We start from the raw sequence: 21089 nt of genomic DNA, 5'->3' as shown, positions 1-21089 counted from the left end.
GACATGGAGCAGGTGGATGTTTGGGGAACAAACATGGGGAACTGAAAGGAGCACGGTGATGGGCTGGGTTTCCAGGGTCACCAGTGATGTCAGATCTCAGTCTGCGTCCCCTGCTGCCACTCCTGCCCCATCCTTAGCAGATGGCAGGCTACAAACGTGCGGATCGGCACACTTTCCCTAGAACTCTTTAGGGGCGGGGGGTGGGGGGAAGATGAAAGTTGCTTGGGGCGCATTTTCGATTTGATCATCTAATCCAAATCTAGTGCCTCCCCGCCAATGGGACGGAGGAGGTCCACTACTTTGTGGAGGAGTCAAGGCCGGACAGATGAGATGCCTGGCATGGTCGCTGGTGGCTGAGGACGCCTGCGGAGCCCCTTCCTTGGGCTCTTCTACACAGATCATGTTTCATGCATCATCCCATCTGATCCACGAGACAGCCCAAGCTGCTCTTACTATCCCTGTGGAGACACACAGGGAAACTGAGGCATGGGCCGCAGAGTCACGAGACCAGGAAGTAGCGTGCATCGGCTCAAAAACCCAGGTCTGCCAGAAGTCATAGTTCTGTGTGCTCCACGCTGGGGTGATACGAAGCTGTGGATCTGGGGTCTGATGAGAAAGCCTCCAGAGAGATTTGGAGAGAATGCAGAAATCCCCCCACGCCCGTTCATCGTATCATCGTACGGTCCCCAATCCAGGCCCGGTCGCTGAGGGACCGGGATGTGGGGCGGGCTGGCTGTACAGCAGCCTGATTGCACGGTGAGGCCGGAGAGGGGACCCGTGGGGGCTGAGGCAGGACAGGGTTCCCCCAGAAGACGGCATTTAGCTCTCTGGCTGTTGAGTCCAAGAAAGGAACACTTGAGCTTTTCCAGAATAACCGGCCAAGGAAATTAACAGCCCCCTGTGAACTTTGCCTAGAGTATCAGCACCATTGGTAACTCAATGTTCTTGATACGTAAACTAAATGTTCCTGAGCCATTCGGCCGCCTCCCCGAGAGGTGTGGGATTGTCTCTGCTGTTCCCCAGCTGGTGTCGGAGCTCAGGAGGGTGCCTGCGGCTCAGCAGGTGCTCAGATCTGTGGACTGAAGGGACCTAAAGGGATACGGGGGCGGGGGGCCTGGCATTGGGATGTGTTGTGCTACCTAGTGAACTTTTTAATTAAGAAGCAAAGAGTTCATAGGCAGCCCGTCTCTAAAGGTCGAAGGGGTTTCCAGGGCATCTCCATGGTGCCGAAAACAATCCACCTGTGAATAAATACTGGCCGGAGAGTGAGGGCGTGGATGTTGTTGATCCTGGTGGGGAAGCACCATCCCTCCGTGGTCATAGCATGTGTGTAAAAGAGGCCAATAAACTTTCTCACCACCAAGAGAGAAGGTGACTTAGTGTGGGTGTTGAGGAACTCCCCATCTAAGTTTTAGATGGTACCGGGCATCCAGTGTGACGGGAGAGCATTCCCATGATTTTATTTTCCTTCATGCACTTTCCCTAAGCGTGTGCCCGGACTTGGCAGCGTAAATAGAGGTGGAGCCAGGGAGTTGCAGGTGTCTGGGCTGTTTGCTCAGGTAGATGGAGGGCTACGAAGTGGATCTGCAGAGCTAGTGAAGTCTGAGGATCCAGTGACCAAGGGGCAAACTCATTCTTTTCTGGGGTTGGAATACACATGGGCAGGAAATGGGTTTTCCCCCAAATCAGAGAGCTCCATCCCCCCCACCCCCAATAGCATAGTAGTGTTGGAGGCAAACACACTGTAGTGTCCCAAAACAGCCACAGGGGCTCTTGGCGTGGAGAGGACACCTGGAGCTTCTGGTCTTTTCTAGACAGAAAATAAAGCAGCTAGACTGGCTTTAGGGACCATCTCAATAAGGAAATATGCCACAAGTTCTCTCCTTTGGTCACGATGGAATTTGCAATATAGGTGTGTTTTCTTTTTTTCAGAGTTAACTCTATTCTCCTTTGTGGTGTGCCTCTGCAGAAATGCAGTACATTGTGCTGTTTACTTTTGTCCTTGAGAAGTCGAGAAGATTTTCCCCGTTCCCTGTGGCTGGGTCTAAACTCTGCTAGCTCATGTGTGTAGCAGCTCCCGGGAAACTTGAATGTGTACATTCAAGACCACCGCGTACTTGTTATTTTTTTTTATTTTTTATTTTTCGTGTACTTGTTATTGAAAAGCCATCAGTCATGTGAACGAGGGGACTTTTTTATGGTGGAGATTGTCCCCGGGAAACCCTCCTTACAATTGAGACCTTCCACTGTGACAGATTTCAAACTCTGACATTCCCCATCTCTACTTCCTTGTTTCCATGGAGGCTGCAGTTCTCTCTCTCTCTCTCTCTCTCTCTCTCTCCCCCTCCACCTCCCCCCCACTAGAAAATGGTTATACCTAATGCCAAAAATGACACGGAAAACTTGACCATGTGTGGAACGGAGAAAAATAGGCAAGGAACTCAAGGCAAAAGGTGTTAGTAGGGAGGAAAGGAGAGGTTTTGCATTGTGTGAAGGGACCATCCTTTTTGCTAGTGGACTGAAGGTCCACTAGCAAAGTATCAAACTTCAGAGAGTAATTTTTAGGAAGCACAAGAATTGAGAAATCTTTGGGGAACCTCAAACACCGTCTTGATCATGTAGATAAACCTCAATTAGGCAACAAGGAGTTTGGATAATGTGGTTAAATAAGATCGTGATAACAGATACAGACTGAACTTTGTACTCTACGACTGATACACATTTTAAAGTGCTCTTGGAATATTCAGAGAGATTATCTATTAAATCTCACACAAAAAAAACCCCACAACCAAAAAGGACCCCCAACAGGGTCCAAAAAGCAGACATTGCACTGGCCCTAATCTGTTGCTACAAGTAAATGTAAGTGGAAATTAATTTTTAAAAGCTTAACTGAACAAGCATGCGAAACAAACTCCTACCATGTGATGATTAAACACAAAACATAACTCTTAACTTGGGCTGGGAGGATCTCGATACTGTAAGGATAGACTCTTTAGAAGGCAGCGGAGTGGGTGCAGAGACCAAGGCAGGGCCGTAAGCGATCACATACAGAAATCACAAAAATGACATGACGAATAATAGAACAGGTCTACACCAGAAGAAGGGAATAATAAATTAACAGGGGCAAAGTGATTTAGAGAACAGAACTGTCCTATTCGAGAGCTGGGTCTTGTAGAGCCACAACACCCAAGAAGGTAGCCACGAGCCACGTGAAAATTGTTTCTCAGTCACGTTAGTCAAATTTCTGGCTCTCCGTGGCTGCATGTGGCTCGTGAATTGGGACAGCACAGATACAGAACTTTCCTGTCAATGCAGAAAGTTTATAGGATAGTGCTGTTTTCTAAAGAATTTATAAAGTAAGGTAACAAAAAAAAAAAGGGGGGGGGGAAGGATGGATATTATAAAATTAAGAATGAAAATAGAAATGGAATTTAGAACCCAATAAAAGAAATATAGACAGCTCTGGTGATACTTTTGGGGGATGTTATTGAAATTTCTTCACTCAGTATTTTAAGCACTTATTTTACTAGATTGACCAGTACCTCGTGGAAGAAATTAAGGCTCTGATTTTGCCCTGAAGAGCAGCTATGCCTGAATCTCATAAGCCGTGCCATTGTCATTGCTAACTTCCGAAGAGCCTGTAAAGTTTACCTTGGCCCAGGAAGCAAAAAATCTGAGTAGGTGGAAACAGCTTTTAAAAAGTTATTACTCTTAGTATTAGATACACAAATGGAGAAAACTTTAAAAATGCCCACCACAAGCAAGCAGGGGTCCTTGTACCTTGCAAGAGTGTGGGCTGAGGAGTGGCTTAGCGAGCACAGACACAATCACTTGAGTGCAGAAGCCCTGACGTTCCCGACTGCACACGTTCAAGCCCGGGTCAGGGAAGTCTGAGCACCCAGCTTCCTTGTCTGTCGTTTGTCTTATGGGTCGTGCCCAGCTGCCCGAGGTAGAAACTTGGGAACCATCTGGGAGAGAAGTCCTGAAGGCTCCACCTCCCTGGTGGTTTCAGAACAGTCTCTTCCTTCCAGTCGCCTCTGCCCTTGCCTTGCTCAGCCGTCCACCAGACAGCTAGAAAATTGCCCTAAACCTGGATCTGATGCTGTCTTTTCTGGTTGAGGCCCTTCCTCGGCTTCTTAGGCAGCGCAAAGTCCAAGCCCCTGGGCTCCCTAACTTTCCTGTCTGCCCTGACCTCCCATGCCTCTCCCTGTACTTTGCCCTTCATCAACTCTGAACTGTTTATAGTTCCCTAAAGGCAGCCCCGATGATTCATGCATTTGCACGTACTGTCCCTCCCCCATGGGATAAAGCCAGTCAGTCACCTGATCCCCCACTTTTTTTTTTTTTTTACCCCTATAAGCTTTACTGTGCACCTACTGTGTGCATGGCTCTGGGACCCAGTGTAGGTCAGGCAAGGTCCTCCCTTTCAGAGCTTACCTGTCTGTTGTGCATGTTGGGGGGGGGGGGGGAAGAGAGAGAGAGAGAGAGAGAGGCAGTATCCCCATTCACGTCTGCATACCAGTGCCCACGAGGGGCCCGATCCAGGTGGGCCAGGGTGGGGAACAGGTGAATAGAACCCACAGAACTCCGTGATGCCACCCGCAGCCCCATTCTCCCCGGGAGACCTGGGCTCGGGTTTTGCCCCTGCTGCTTGCTAGCTGGGTTGGCATTAGCAAGGCAGCCCTTCTGTGCCTCAGAAGGAGATGGTTGTTTGAGCAATGGGATTAATATCTTCTAACCCTTGTGGGTTGAACGTTGTATTCTGCAGACGGAATTCACATCTTAAACTGCACTCTTGGTGGTGGTGGTGGTGGTGGGGTGGTGGTGGTTAGAGATCATGCCCAATGGGGGCCTCGCTTTACTGGAACTGCAAATGCACGCCGAGCCCCCAAGGTCTGACGTCTTCACGTCTACAGGGAACACTGGCTGGAAGGCATCCCAAAAACAGCCTGTAGGTTTCCTTAGAAGTGTAATTTAGGAGTAGGGCCTCAGGTTTTCTGGGGGAGTGGTGGCTGGAAATACCCGGGATAGGGTCGGGGCAGCGCTGTCCCGCTGTCCGGCTCCGCGGGCTCTGCCCTCGCCACTCCCCCTGGCCTCCGGTCCGGGGGTTGCGCGCTGTGACCCTGGCAGCCGCTGCCCCTCTCTGGGCCCCGAGCGCGCGAGGCCCGGGGCCAGGGCACCCCTCGGCCACCCCCGGCGCTGCCACGCGGTGACCCGATCTCCTCCCGGGCACACGCCCAGCTCGCGCGGTGGCTGCTCGGGCGGCCCGCGCACTCGGCTGCACCGCTGCTTTTCGCTTTTCCCCGAGTCGGGTCTTTGCAGGCCCGTCCCTGGGGTCCGCCCGGCGGGGAGGCCCTCCCGGGGCGCCCCCCCCGCCCCCCGCCCCCCGCCCCGTCCCCCCCAGCGCGGCAGCCCCGCGGCGGTCACGGCCCGAGCGCCAGTCGGGCCGACTGAGCCCCGCGCGCCCGGGGGCGGGGCCACAGCTCCGGCAACACGCCCGCCTATTGGCTGAGCGCGAGGGCGGCGCTGCGGCCGCCGCCACCGCCCGGCCTGGATCCCACGGAGCGGACCGCGCCTCGGGCGCCCCGGGCTTTGTGCGGCGCGCGGCCGCCGCGGGCTCCAGGGGGCGGGGCCTCCCCCCCGCCCTCGCCCCGCCCGTGAGGAGCTCAACACGCGCAGCTGCCCGCAACCGCCCAATCCCGAGGCTGCCTGCGCGGGCAGCGCTGCCCCTCCCCTTCCCCGGGCCCGCCCCCTTCCTGACCTGCGCGCGCCGTAGGTCTCCTAAGAGCTTCGCAATTCGATTCCAAAGGCATCTGGAAAGCCGATCGGTCGGCGCGCGTGGGGGCGGCCTTGTCGGGGCAGCAGAGGGGGAGCTGCCCTGCTTCAAGGACACGCGTCCTTGCGGTCGTCGCTTCGAGTGGATCGCACGCTCCGCAGAGCGTCTGTCGACCACCCAGCTGGCTGCACCATCAGATCATCTACTCGATTCCAGGGGGTGGGAGGGGGGCTGCTGCCCGCGTTCGGGACGCCGGGGCGCCCCAGGGGTTCGAACCTCCACCGCCCCGGGGTTCGGGGCTGGCGTCGGGGCGGGGAGCGGCGGAGAGGATCTGCGGATGCAGACCGAGTGCATGACTCTGCAGAGTTTATAAAATTCACACTTTCAGGGAGAGCCACGGGGCCCTGTGGGGAATGTGTCTGCAGGCCCATGACGCAACTGTTCCGTTTGGAAATTTCTGGAAAGCAGTAATTTGGGGAATAATAAATCTTGAGTGGTGTGTGTCTTTTTTTTTTTTTTTCCTCCCCCCCAACTACAGACTTTGGAAAGAAATGTACCAAAATGTTATTAACATATGTCGTGCTATGGAAACATAGTGGCTTTTTCCCCTTGGGCTTTGTTTTGCTTTTTACCATATAGCTGCTTCATGAAGGAACATGAAACCGATTTGAACTTAAAAAGGCAAAGAGGGAAAGGAAGGGTGGCTGTCTTTTTCTAAGCCCGTCGTTTACAAGGCAGCCTGCGCTAGCCTTTCCCCCTCTTTATTTGGATTTATTTTAACCTTTTTATTTTGATGTGGTTTTCAAGTTTCCAGAAAAGTTGCAAGAGTCGTATCCAGATTCCCTAGTTGCTTACATTTTCCCCCATTTGTTTTTATCTCTAAGCATTTAGGTACATTCATTATATACTGCTTTTTTTTTTTTTTTTCTTTTTCCTGGACCTTTGGAGAGTCAGTCGCAGGCTGACTTAAAATTACTTTTACTCGTAATTCTTCAGTGGTTTTCTAAGGACAAGAAAATTGTCTTGCACAGCTGCAGTATAATGAGCACAGTCAGAAAGTTAACACTGACGCAATATTTTAATCCACAGCCTCATGTAGAACTCTCATCCCTCCTGCCAGTGTTGTCTTCATCAATACTATTCCCCCCCCCCCCCCCCCCCGACCCTGTTTTGGATCTAGGACCACACTTCTTATTTAATTGCTTTGACTGTTAAAAGGCAAAAATGATCTTAAGAGAATGTTTGTAAAAGCTCCCAATCGAGGCAGGCAGCTATTCTAATGTAGTGGTACTGGTGTATTTGGGGGTAGAACTGTATAATTGATCAACAGTACTTTATTAATTGTCTGCTAGAGGCTTTAAAAAAGTGTGTTTTGGGGATCCCTGGGTGGCTCAGGGGTTTAGCGCCTGCCTTTGTCCCAGGGCACGATCCTGGAGTCCCGGGATTGAGTCCCACGTCGCGCTCCCGGCATGGAGCCTGCTTCTCCTTCCTCCTGTGTCTCTGCCCCTCTCTCTCTCTCTCTCTCTCTCTCTCTCTCTATGTCTATCATAAATAAATAAATAAATAAATAAATAAATAAATAAATAAATAAATAAATAAATAAATAAATCTTTAAAGAAAAGTGTGTTTTCAATACATGTTGGTTTTAAAAGGTACATATATGTAGCAAAAACAAAAAACAAACCCCCAAAACCCACCCCACCTAATTTGCTGATATGTAAGGATGCCCTACTTACCCTCTATTCCAAGTTCATTCCACTCCCCACAGTTTTGAGGCATATATCTTGTGTCCCTTCCAGAGGGGTGTATGTTTCATTTGTCCTTTCTTTGCCCCCCCATTTATTTATTTTTATTTTTAATTTTTTTAATTCTTTTTTTTTCCAGATTTTATTTATTTATTCATGAGAGACACACAGAGAGAGAGAGGCAGAGACACAGGTAGAGGGAGAAGCAGGCTCCATGCAGGGAGCCCGATGTGGGACTTGATCCCCAGACTCCAGTATTACGCCCTGGGCCGAAGGCAGGCACTAAACCACTGAGCCACCCAGGGATCCTCTATTTTTAATTTTTTAAAAAGATTTTATTTATTTATTCATGAGAGACACAGAGAGAGGCAGAGACGCAGGCAGAGGGAGAAGCAGTCTCCTTGCAGGGAGCCTAATGTGGGATTCGATACTAGATCCTGGGATCGTGACCTGAGTGGAAGGCAGACACCCAACCGCTGAGCCATCGAGGCTAAAATAAATCTTAAAAAAAAAAAAAAAAAAAAAAGGAAGAAGAAGAAGAAGTATACGTTTAACTTTGTAAGAAACTACCTAACTATTTTCCAAATGAGCTGCCCTGGTTTTTGCATTCCTGCTATGTTTGATTCTTTCCTTTCTCCACAAAGGAGTTACATCCTTTAGACACTGCTCTCTGCATCTTGCTTGTTTGACTTACTCCGTCAGAATGCCGTCTTTTGTTTTTTTCTTTTTTAGAAAGATGCAGAGTCTTTATTTTTTTTTAATTTTTATTTATTTATGATAGTCACAGAGAGAGAGAGAGAGAGAGAGAGAGAGAGGCAGAGCCACAGGCAGAGGGAGAAGCAGGCTCCATGCACCGGGAGCCCGACGTGGGATTTGATCCCGTGTCTCCAGGATCGCGCCCTGGGCCAAAGGCAGGCGCTAAACCGCTGCGCCACCCAGGGATCCCGTCTTTTTTTTTTTTTTTTTACAGCTGCATACTATTCCACTCCTTGAGCCCCAGTAATTGATTCTCGTGGTCTCCTGCTATGGACTTTTCGGGTGTTTCCAGTCCTTTGCTGTTATAAACCCAACTGGTCCTGTAGGGTGAAGCCAATCCTTTTCCAGGTTTCTTGGTACCCAGGTTCTCTCTCACCTGCAGGGCAGTTCCTAGCAGGAGAAATACTGGGTCAAATTGCACTTGCCTCCTTCGCTTTAATCACCTTTTCCTAAATAAGTTGACCTTCCTGTCGATCTCCCTCTGGGGAGCATTGCACTTACTTCTAGGATCCAATCAGAGGATTGGTGAGCCACCTCCTCACTTCATGGATTTATGTAGGGTGCAGTTATCAAGCTTCTCAACAGGGCCTAGTGGGAAAGCCACTTGAGGTAAAGTTTCAGGAAGGCTGTGGCTGCTGCTTTTAGCGTAACTGGTGACCAGGGGTTTTTGGGAACCTTTAGGGAGAAGTGGGAGGGAATTGAGGCCAGCAGTCAAGGCACCATGTAGGGAAGAGGGAGATGGATGGACAAGGGAACTTGTGTGTTTGGAGGAGGAACTGGTGCTTGCTGTCTCTGGGAGATCTGGGTAGATGTTCCCTATGCACACGTTGTGCATCTGCACCTGTCCTGGGGAAGTGGGCACCCCCCCCCCCCCCACTGCTTGACATTTTCTCAAAGAGGCTGCTATTGTCTTTAACAGAAACAGCCTGGGTGGGGGGTGGCTCAGAGGGCTGGGGCTGGGGCTCATTTGGTGTTTATGAGAGGGGGCGGTCGAGCTCAGCTCGTGGAGAGGAAAGTCAGCCCCCTCCTCCATCTGGTCATTTTTCCTCTTGCACAACCTGTGGTTTTCATAATTCAGCCTGGGGAGGGGTGGGGGGCCGCAGAGGCTGGCCCAGCGGCATTTCTATTAAATAAGATCAAGTACTTGGAAACAGAATGGGAGACACCCAGAGGTGGCTTATCGTTATCAAAACATAGTCTTCAAAAGTTAAAAACATAACTTTTAAGTAAAAAAAAAAAAAAAAAAAAGGCAAAGGAACACCACCAGTCAGTCCATTCCTTTTAACTCTTTGGTGAGGAGGCCCGCAGGAGGGCAAAGCATTTGTCATCGCTGAAATAGAATTGCAAAGTTAGCTATAGGGCGCTTCATGTCCTTTGGGGCCACAACACTGGCATCTCTGGGAGGTTATGTCTGCTGGTGGAGGAAAGTCACTTACAGCGTATCCATCTATGAGGTGATGTTGACTCCCTCGGAGTCTAGGCCCTGATAGGGATGGTAACTCAATCACAGGTATGCTTCCCTGAGCAGGGGCTGGCAGTCTATCCAGCCCCTTGCCTGCTTCTGTAAAAGTTTTATGGGGCACAACCATGCCTGTGCACACATGCACCTTCTCGGGGGCCGCTTTGTGGCCCTTTGCGGAAAAAGCCTGCCAGCTGCTGTGCTGGAACTGGAGGTACTTCTCAGGTGGGCTCCAGCATAGAGTTGGAAACTCCTGCTCTCAGCCTCCGGCCTTGTGTGCAAGTGTGGAGTATTTTTTCTTGGCATTGTCTAGGCCGGAAGGCTTATGTGTTTGGGAAGTTTTTGTTGGGTCTTTGCTAATGCTTCTTTTGAACTCAAGGGCTGATTCTCAGACACAGCCCCAGCCCAGGAAATAGAGCCCTTCCTGTTCTCACATGTGCCTTCCCAGAGGGTGGGGTCTTTGTGGGTCCTAGGTATTGTTGTCTGCCTTAAATATTGCTTCCTGCCATTGACCCTCAGCCCTTGGGTCCCTGCAGACAGTTCATTAATCACGATGGCGATCATGATAATAGTATCCGTAGTAGCTAATTTGTATCAAACCTACACATTGATCAAAGAATCCAGTGCCTGGGTGGCTCAGTCTGTTAAGCATCTGACTCTCGATCTCGGCTCAGGTCTTGATCTCAGGGTGGTGAATTCAAACCCCATGTTGGGCTCCATGCTGGGTGTGGAGCCTACTTAATAAAAACGAATCTAAATGAAAATCTAAATGAAAATGGACCCCAAAGAATCCAGTGCTTTATCCACATCATCTTATTTAGTTGTGAGAAGTTAAGGGATTTTACAAACTGTCCCCATTTTACAAACAAGAAAAGGGAGGCTGGTGCTTCTTTAAGGAAATCTTTATGGCGGGCCTGTGGGGTGGCGGGCGCTGTGTTGCCAAAGCTGAATGAGGGTCGCTTCGTCCCTTGGCTGCATGGACCCTGTGGATGGCCACGGTGATTCTTTAGACCCAGGAATATCAGATTCAGAGCCAAAAGATCAAGGGTTTAGCTTTGACCCTGCTGCTTCTCAAAAGGGCCTGTTGTCTGGCCAATGTGAAATGGAGATACCAGTACCTACCCCTCTCTCTGCTGGAGTCTTTGTTAGAATTAAGTGAAAATCTAATGGGTGGTACGTAATCCCTAAAAAAACCTACACAGACTTTCTTCCATCACCCACCTACCTTCCTTCCTTTCTTCCTTTCTTTCTTTTTTTCTTTCTTTCTTTTCTAAAAAATATTTGTTTATTCATGAGAGACACACACACACAGAGAGGCAGAGACACAGGCAGAGGGAGAAGTAGGCTCCCTACAGGGAGCCCGATGAGGGACTCCATCCCAGGACCCGGGATCACAGCCTGAGCTGAAGGCAGATGCTCAACCACTGAGCCACCCAGATGTTCCACCTGCCTTTATCCTGTTATACCTTATTAGTTCTTTCTGCGTCCATAGAGTAAAAAGTCAGAATATGCACCATGCAGAGATGCTCCAAATTTTGCATTTGCATGTAAATATTCATGATATTTGTGGAGCACCTACAACCGGGGGATGAGTCTTGGATGCATTCTTGGGCCAGTGGCTAAAAGTTGGGTGCCTGGAACTGCTCCAGAGTCATTCCTTTTGCCTCCTCTCTGTGTGATCGGAGCTGTGCCTCCTGAGCTCCTGCTGGCGGAAGCCCCGTCTTAGGACTGGGTGTCCCAGGAGCGGGTGCTGTGAATGGAGCAGACATAGCCTGCCCTCTAGCCTTCCTCCTAGACAGATGGTCAACAAACAGCCAGTATAATTTTTGAGAGTGATAAATACCATAAGAAAAATGTCATCAGATAATGTGTTAGAACATGGTTAAGAAGGGGGGAGTGACTTCCAGTGGGGAGGTCAGGGAAGGTCTTTCTAAAGTGCTGGGACCTGAAGGAAGAGAAGAGCCAGTCATCGGGAGGTAATGGGGAGGGCGCTCCAGCCAGTGGGGACAGCAGATGCAAAGGTCCTCAGGTAGGAGTGTGTGTGTGTGTACAGTGGGGAGGGGGGGGGAGCAGAAAGGAGACCCAAATGGTTGCTGCCTGAGTCTAGGAGAAGGACTCCAAGGGGCCAGCAGGCTAGACCACAAGGGACCTTGGAGGCCTTGGCAAGGACTTGATTTTCATTCTCAAAGCCTCTGCTGTCCAGTGTAGGAGCCAGTAGCTACCTATGGCTGGTAAAATTAAAACTGAAATCCAGGGATGCCTGGGGGGCTCAGTGGTCAAGCGTCTGCCTTCAGCTCAGGGTGTGATCCCCGGGGTCCTGGGATCGAGTCCTGTATTGGGTTCCCTGCATGGAGCCTGCTTCTCCCTCTGCCTGTGTCTCGGCCTCTCTCTCCGTGTCTCTCATGAATAAATAAATAAAATCTTAAAAAAAAAAACACCCAGTGAAATCCAATGAAAAGTTTAATTCTTCAGTAGAAATTGGAACCCTTGGGTACGCTTGCTAGGAATGTAAAATGGTGTAGCCACTGTGGAAAACAGTATGGCAGTCCCTCAAAAAATTAAAAATAGAATTACCATTATGATTCAACAATTCTGCTGCTGGGTGTACACATAGGAGAATTGAGAGCCGAGTCTCGGAGACAGATTTGTGTATCCATGATCTTCACGGCATTATTCACAATGCCTCAAAAGGTGGAAACAACCCAAGTGCCAATTGATGGATGAATGAAAAAATAAAATGTGGTATATGCACGCTGTAGAATGCTACTCAGCCTTAAAAAGGAGAGCAGTTCTGACACCTGGTACAATATGGATGAGTCGTGAAGACATTATGCTCAGTGAAATAAGCCAGTCACATAAGGACACGTGGTATATGACTCCACTCCCAGGAGGTGCCCAGAGGAGTCCCGTCCACACGGACAGAGAGGAGATGGTGGGAGTTCAGGGTTGAGCAGGGGGTGGGTTGTCAGTGTTTGATTTTATTTATTTTCACTTTTTAAATATTTTTATTTATTTATTCATTCATGAGGGATAGAGAGAAAGAGAGAGGCAGAGACACAGGCAGAGGGAGAAGCAGGCTCCCTGCGAGGTGTCCGACGCAGGACTTGATCCCAGGACCCCAGGATCATGACCTGAGCCAAAGGCAGACGCTCAACCACTGAGCCACCCCGGTGCCTGAGAATCAGTGTTCTAAATACAGACAGAGTTTCAGTCTGGGAAGAGGAGGACGTTTGGTGATGGATGGAGGGAATGGCTGGTCGCCGTGGCGGCGGCGGCGGTGGTGGTGGTGGTGGTGGTGGTTCTACCTTGGGCCCCTTTTAAGGGCCACTGAGCTGTGCCCTTAAAAATGGCTAAGATGGTCAATTTTATGCTGTGTGTATTTTGCCACAATTAAAAAAAATTGGTTCCTCATTGCACTAACCACACACGAGAGCCGCAGGGGAGTAGTGGCTACCGTGTTGGTGTTGGACAGTGCAGCTCGAGAACATTCCCGTCCTCGCAGAAAGTTCCATCAGATGGTGCTGCTCCTGTGGGAATGCGGCTGCAGGGGCCGATTTGTTGGGCTCCACTGGGGCCTTAATTAAAGTTACTGCAGCAAAGAGCCCGAGGGGCTTGGGGTCAGTAACACTCACCAGCGTCCAAAGTGTGCTTCAGGCCGTGCAGAGTGTGTGAGCGAAGAAAGCGACTCCAGGGACCGGTGGGGTCACGGCCGAGGTCTGTCCAGCCTCAGCAAAGCCCCTGGTCCATGCACAGATTTGCCCGCAGACTGGGAAGGGAGGCCCGGTTATTAGGGACCAGGCTGGTTATTAGGGACCAGGCCGGATGCTGAGAGACTGAAATCAAGGGGAGGGGGTGTATTTAGGGGATGGGTGACAAGCTGCTGGGGGAAGCCAGGCCAGAGTCCAGACCTGGGGAGGCGAGTTCAGCTGCGCGGAGCCAGGAGCTCCCCGGGCCATGAAATCAGAGGCCAACTTCTGGCCTCCCCACCTGCAGGGACCAGAAACACCCCCTCCCCTAACCTCCGGCTCCGGCTCCGTGCTTGTTGCTTAGGCACTTGCCCAGCTGTGTGTTTGGGTGACTAACCTGCTTCTTCCCTTAGACCCCGCCGCAGGGAGGGTCTGTGGCCACCTGGGCCCTGCACTTCCTTGTTCTTTGGCTGCAATGTTTAGATCGAGGCGATCGGATGTCTGTTGAAGTGATAAATGACCTTTGGGCAATTGGCTTAACCTTCCTGTACCTTGGTTTCCCCCTTTGTAACGTGGAGGAAATGGACAAAATACCGTCTCTTTTTACCAGTCCTGCAGGAGCGTGCTGGAGCCGGCTTGCTGGAGCCGACGGTCACACTGGCGGGACATTCGTGAACTGGTGATTAAAGAAGCCGCTGTGGAAGTTTACATGCTGTAGACTTATAATTAACAAATTCTGGTAAAAAAAAAAAAAACCAAAAAACAAAAAAACGAGGCGACAGGGATGCCTGGGTGGCTCAGTGGTTGAGCATCTGCTTTCAGCTCAGGGCGTGGTCCCGGGGTCCCGGGATCAAGTCCTGCATCGGGCTCCCCTCAGGGAGCCTGCTTCCCCTTCTGCCTGTGTCTCTCATAAATAAATAAATAAAATATAAAAAAAAAAAGTAAATTCAAAACAAAGCAAAACATCTGAGGCACCTGTGTGGCTCAGTGGTTGAGTGCCTGCCTTTGGCTCAGGTCGTGATCCCAGGGTCCTGGGATTGAGTCCTGCGTCAGTCTCCTTGTGGGCAGCCTGCTTCTCCCTCTGCCTGTGTCTCTGCCTCTCATGAATAAATAAATAAATTTTTTAAGTAAATTGTTTAATTAATTAATTAATTAATTAATTCATGAGAGATACACAGAGAGAGAGGCAGAGACACAGGCAGAGGGAAAAGCAGGCTCCCTGCGGGGACCCCGAAGCGGCACTCGATCCCAGGACCCTGGGATCACGCCCTGAGCTGAAAGCAGACGCTCACCCACTGAGCCACCCAGGTGCCCCCCGAAGTGCTCCTAAATACCGAGGAACAAGCCACTGGCTCGGGGGCTGACACGAGTTGTTAGTTGTGCCTGGCATGGAGCAAGTATAGTAGAAGTGAGACTCTTCCCGTTACTATTTTGTTTGGCTTGCGCTCCCTCACCCAGACCTGCCGTCTATGCAGACAGCAATTGGGCGAAGCTGTTGACCAGCTGTTTTCTTTCCCCCTCCAGTTTGTCCGACCATCTGCAAGTCGCATGGCTGCACCGCCGAGGGCCTCTGCTGCCACAGCGAGTGTTTAGGCAACTGCTCCGAGCCCGACGACCCCACCAAGTGCGTGGCCTGTCGCAACTTCTACCTGGATGGCAGGTGCGTGGAGACCTGCCCACCCCCGTACTACCACTTCCAAGACTGGCGCTGCGTGAACTTCAGCTTCTGCCAGGACCTGCACAACAAATGCAAGAACTCCCGGAGACAGGGCTGCCACCAGTACGTCATCCACAATAACAAGTGCATCCCCGAGTGCCCCTCTGGCTACACGATGAATTCCAGCAAGTGAGTCCTGGGCGCAGGTTCCGGGGACGGAGCGGGGGCGGCACAGAGGGGGGAGCGACACGGGCTTGGCGGTGGGGGTGGCACCTGTTAAAACTGTGTGACACGCAGGAGTTAACTGGCTACAAGCAAGTGGCCAGCTTCTTGGGTCTGTCGGATGCCGTTTCTGCCTCCTGTTTCCATCCTGGCCTTTGGAGCAGGAGTCGACTAGCTTTCTGTAAAGGATGAGAGAGTAGAGGTAAATGTTTTCAACACCTTTGCACACCCCTTTATAAAGGTTTTCTGTGCTTAGCTTTGGGAATAGAAGATGCAAAAGCAGGAGCGCTTGGTTTTCTGCTAGAATCCTTCACGTGGACAGGACTGTCCGCAGTGATGGAGCTGCCCAGGTGTTACAACCAAGAGCAGAGCTGAGGTTTTTACGTTTTCTGCACCCTGGAGCCAGGCAGCGAGCTGAGATTAGCCTGGATCACAAGGAGGAAGAGACTCCATTCTAGACTATTCTCAGGACTTCGCCTCTTTTTGAAGGACAGTGCCATCAGACCGTTTCCTCCTGTTCGGGTGAGGAATACGGTTTTCTGTCCTCGGCGGTGAGTCAGATTTCCTACGCACATCACAGACTTTTTGTTCATGTTGTTAGCTTCTCAGATGAGCTATTTCGGTGTCTCAGGGCTGTAACCAAGTTTAAAAAATCTGTTTCCTGGTTTTTGTGCGGAGGGTTGGAAAAAAAAAAAAAAAACCTCACAAAGCAACAAAAACCAAATCAGAAACAGACGCACGTCAAGGGGCCTTGAGCTGATCTGCTTACGTAAAAAATCTTCCTCTTCAGACTTGAGAATTAGCCAAGCGAGCGTGTTCTGGTGGGAAATTTTATTTCCCCGGGTGGAGTGGGTGGGAAGGAAAACAATCTTTATTTCAGTCCTTAGGAGCCTCTCTTGGAGTGTTTGTGAAACCTGCAAGTACAACATGTTTTGTTTTACTTGTTTTTGACAAAACCTATCAAGTGGCTTTGTTGGTCAAAAATAGGCTTCTATAAATCACCTTTGCATGCCAGTTTTTTTTTTTTTTCTCTTTTTTTTTTCCTGGCCAGTTTATCAGTCAGGTTGGGAAAATGACTATATTCCTTTTGATTCATATCTGGGTTTCTTGTTTTTGTTTTTGTTTTTCCATGTTTGAAATAAAGCATGGATATTAACATCTTCCACTGAGATGTTTGTTTAAAAGACACTGGCTTTACATAAAAGGTTTTTTTTTTTTTTTCCCTGACGATAACCGAGACCTGAGATGTAGAGGAGATTTCTTTGATGCAATTGCTGATGGTACAACAGCCCCTAGAACTGAAACCCCGGGAAACTGGCAGCACATCCTGTGATGTCTGGGACCTTTACTGAGGGGAGGAGGGCAAAGTGAGAGACGCCAATTATAACTTGTTGTAGCAATATTTTACTTTGTTGGTTAAAGAAAAAAATTACCAGCTTTCCTTTTTTTTTTTTTTTTTTTAAAGATTTTATTTATTTATTCATGAGAGACACACAGAGAGGGGCAGAGACACAGGCAGAGGGAGAAGCAGGCTCCATGCGGGGAGCCAATACGGGACTTGATCCCAGGACCCTGGGATCACGCCCTGAGCTGAAGGCAGATGCTTAACCACTGAGCCACCCAGGTGCCCCATTAGCTTTCCTTCCGAAGCTTTTTATTTTATGAAAGACTTTAGGGCCCTCGTTTTCTAATGTGGTTTGATATCAAATAGGACCAGATATGTTTTCTTCCAGTCTGGTGGTTTATCTGGGAAATTGGTGTCTGACAGTTTCAGAACAGAGGTCTCGGAACCCACGTGATTGATTAAGAAGCCTCACTGTCTATGGTCCCTTTGAGGTACCTGGTGGGAGCACCAGGGTGCCCTTTACTGGCACGAGGAGGGCTCGATATTTGAGTGACTGTTAAGAGTGCGGCAGGTGTGGGGCATCCCCTAGAATGATCTTGGTGTGGCTGGCTTCTTGTCATCCAGGTCGCAGCCGAAAAGTCACTTCCTCTGAGAACCCTCTTCCCTATCTGACCGCCCTGTCTGAATTAGTATCTAGCTCCTTCTTGGCATATCACACAGTTTTCACTCTGATCAATGATATTTGATAAATGATTCAATATCACCGGTTGCTATCACAATGATTCAGATATCACTAATTGATATTTTAATTGCCAATTTGTTCATTTTAACCCAACCTGACCGTATGTTTCACAAGTGTATCGGTCAGCTCTTTCTGTGTAACAAACCACCCAACACTCAGTGACCTTAAACAACACTCATTTATGATTTATAGTGATTTCGTGGGTTGACGGGTGGTTTGGCTGGGCTGAGCCAGCCCGGACTGGATGGTATAGTAGAGCCTCTCATATCGTAGATGGGCAGCCGAGGCCTCCCTCCATGTGGTTTCTCAGCCCAGCAGCCAGGGAGGGCTGCTCCCATGTGTGTGCAAGTACTTTTCAAGCCTCTACTTGTGTTACATTTGTTAACGTCCCATTGGCCAAAGCAAGTCACACGGCCAAGCCCAGATTCACTGAATGGGGAAGTAAACCGCACTTCTTGGTGGGATGGGCTGCAAACAACCTGTGGCCATGATAATCTCCCACAGGGAAAGTACGTCTGTTTTGCTCACTCCTGTGTGCCTGCAGCTTCGAACGGGCGTTGGCAAAGGGCCAGATAGTAAATATTTTCAGCTCTGAGGGCCATATGGTCTCTGTTGCAGCTACGCAACTCAGCCCCTATAGCATGCGAGAAGCCATAGACGATACACAAACCGACGGGTGTGTCTGGGCTCTGGCGTAATGTTATTTGTAAAGACAGGTGGCCAGCTGGCTTTGGCCTGCAGGCCGGAGTTTGCCGACCCCTGGCTTAGAATATCACCTGTCACATAATAGGTGCTCTGTGAATATTTGCAGAATCAACAAAAGAACCCAAACATTTGGTCACTCTTCGGTTTCCACCCCAGCTGCTCTGGTATCAACCAGGTGTCTGCAATGCAGTTCTGACCCTCTCCACCTCCTGGAGTGAGCATCACACTGTGTCCTTCATAAGACTGCCCTCACTCCAGATACCAGCCACGCTATGGGGGTACCCAGGCCACCCGTACTTCTCATCACCTGGCTATAAACATAGGGGTTCTCACTGAACCTGTTTTAGGTTCGATAATTTGCTAGAACAAGTTGCAGAATTTACATTAAAAAAAAAAAAAAAAGAAAGAAATCCATGCTGTTCAGGCCATCCCGAGCCTGTTAATGGTAGCATCCTTGGTTAGGGATGCCCACAGGGCTCTCCCAGGAGGCAGGCGTCGCATGTGGCGAGCTCCAGACCTTTCCCCATCAGGGCCCCTGTTTATGGCTGGGCCGGCCCTGGTGGTTCTCATTATGATCGCCACACGTGCTTCAGCGAAGACCATCTGGGACCCTTGAGGAACGAGGGTTATGACTCACAAGGCCTCACCAGAGGGCTCACGGCACCCTCATGGGCCACACAGTGAGCTCATGGGGGGAGAGAGAGAGAGAGAGAGAGAGAGACTGACAGTGTGGACTGGGGGTTCCACCTTTGTTAGAGCCCGAGGTGGGCTGTCCAGGGTTTCATGGGATCACTCTTTACTGGTGAATCTAAAGCATAAGAAGAGGAATTGGGGTGGGACGGAAGTGGGGTCACTTGGGCAGGCAACTCTCTAGGCTACCCAGGGCTTTCTGGAAGAGGGAGCTTCATGGCCGGGCAGCCAGGTTCCTTATCGGCCGTGTTGCTCCGACGTGTCCTGCAACTGGCCATACATTTATTCCAGAGGGATGTCTTAGGAAGTGGATGCCTTGGCAATCAAAGCTTACCATCAGGCACTTACACTACCCATATTACAACTGCAGCTTTATTATTAGGGACGCACATGTTATCAAGGAGAGAGCCCCAGCTCTGCCCTGTGGAATCCTACATGCATTCACTGTCCAGGACGCGCCACTGAGTGGGTATCCAGAATTTTTCCTGGGGTCTCATCACATAGGTGTGTGATTAAGCGAATCCTTGACCACGTGATTGAACTCCGTCTCCAGTGGCTGAAAGACCCACAGATCTAATCCTATCATTGGTGTTTTGGGTGACCAGCCCCCATCCTAGAGTTGCATGGGACCACCACCTGTCACCTCACTAGCATAGCAGAGATGCTATGCAGAAAATTCCAAGGGCCTTTGGAGCTCCGTGCCAGGGCCTGGGACTGCCACCCCAAAGGTCATTCTGAAGAACTGAACATGCCAACACCAGTAGCAACGACATGGTGTGTAGCCAACACCAGTAGCAACAACGATACCACTGATAAAAAGTGGTCATCAGAGCAAGAACTGATGATTCTTGTTTTCTGTGTGCCAAGTGCTTTAGACGGTTTCTCCCTCTGGGAAGTTCTGGTAAAACCCTCACTTGGCTGACTTGGGTGCATGCCCACCTCTGAACCAGGGGGATGAGAGTGACAGGATTTAGGCCGTTACCCAGAGGGATGGAAGATGGGGCCCTGCCTGGCCCGGACCCTGTGTCTTGCCTGGACCTATGAGGGCCACGCTCGCCAAGAATGCACCTTGCACCCTGCGTGGGGGAGGGCCGGTTCCCCAGGAATCCCTGGGGCCTGTGTATTCGGGGACCTTCGGCTGTCATCAGTGAAGCCACAGGCTGCTGTCACATGCTGTTCTGCATGAGGTTGTGTTCTAGGTGTGGGCACGTCAGATCCCCACAACAGCAAGTGCCTGATCTCCTTGGGGCGGCCGCCTGAGATCTGCCTTGGGGGGGCAGTGGAAGCCCCCCGAAAGGCCCGTGAGCTCAGAATAATTCCCATCACTATGGTGACAGCCAAGCCCCATCCCTTCAGTGTGATGGTGTGAGTCTTGTCTCTTCGGGGTAGAGCGTGATCCTCCACGGGGGCTGGGGGGCAGCGTGAATCCCATTCCTCTGGGGTATGGCAGGAGCCCCATCGTTTTGGGGGGCAAGTGTGAGTCCCCTGACTGCGGGGTAATGCTGTTGGGCTTGCCACCATGGAGGCCTGGCAGGGGGTGCTTTGCCCCCGGTCCCCACAGGGGACAATGTTTGGAGCCATTTTTGGCTGTCATGCCGTCGGGGCAGGTGCTACTGGCAGCAAGTGGGTGAGGGCCAGGGATGCCACAGGACACCCTCACAGTGGAGAATTCTCGGGCCCAGATGTCAGGGTGCTGTGGGTGCAGCGCCCAGCCTCAGTGTAGGGGTGTAACCTGACACGCGCATGGGGTCCTGGGTGCCCTGACCCCCTCTCTCCGCTCTTTCTTCAGCCTGATGTGCACTCCGTGCCTGGGCCCCTGTCCCAAGGTCTGCCACATTCTGGAAGGCGAGAAGACCATCGACTCAGTGACGTCTGCCCAGGAGCTTCGAGGCTGCACTGTTGTCAACGGAAGTCTAATCATCAACATTCGAGGGGGCAGTGAGTGCTGGGGAGGGTGATGGGGGGGGGGGCTGCAGCTGGCCGGGACCCACCTGCCCAGACGCACGTCAGTCCCTTGAGGCATTGGCTTCCAGACCTGAAATTCACAGCCCAGTCCTGGCCCCAGCTGCCCCGAGATTCTAATTTTCCAAGTTGGAAATTAATGTTCCTATGCGGGAATTTGCATTTTTATTTATGTATTAAAAATTTGTTTTCTGGGGATCCCTGGGTGGCTCAGCGGTTTAGCGCCTGCCTTTGGCCTGGGGCGCGATCCTGGAGTCCTGGATTTGAGTCCCACGTCAGGCTCCCTGCATGGAGCCTGCCTCTCCCTCCTCCTGTGTCTCTGCCCCTCTCTCTCTCTCTCTGTC

General features: G+C 50.7%; 1 protein-coding gene across 4 annotated transcripts in view; it reads left to right on the top strand.

Moving 5' to 3' along the window:
* Positions 1-21089, top strand: part of INSR (insulin receptor) — a 135257-nt gene that overhangs the window by 66452 nt on the left and 47716 nt on the right. For all 4 annotated transcript variants that reach the window (XM_038567407.1, XM_038567406.1, XM_038567409.1 and 1 more), the window contains 2 exons: positions 14947-15268; positions 20573-20721. In XM_038567407.1, the coding sequence (XP_038423335.1) occupies positions 14947-15268; positions 20573-20721 (471 nt within the window). The remainder of the gene's footprint in view (positions 1-14946; positions 15269-20572; positions 20722-21089) is intronic.

This window comes from Canis lupus, chromosome 20, assembly GCF_011100685.1.
Source record: "Canis lupus familiaris isolate Mischka breed German Shepherd chromosome 20, alternate assembly UU_Cfam_GSD_1.0, whole genome shotgun sequence".
Lineage (NCBI taxonomy): Eukaryota > Metazoa > Chordata > Mammalia > Carnivora > Canidae > Canis > Canis lupus.
The sequence above is the reverse complement of the archived record's forward strand: the minus strand, read 5'-3'. Positions and strand labels throughout refer to the sequence as shown.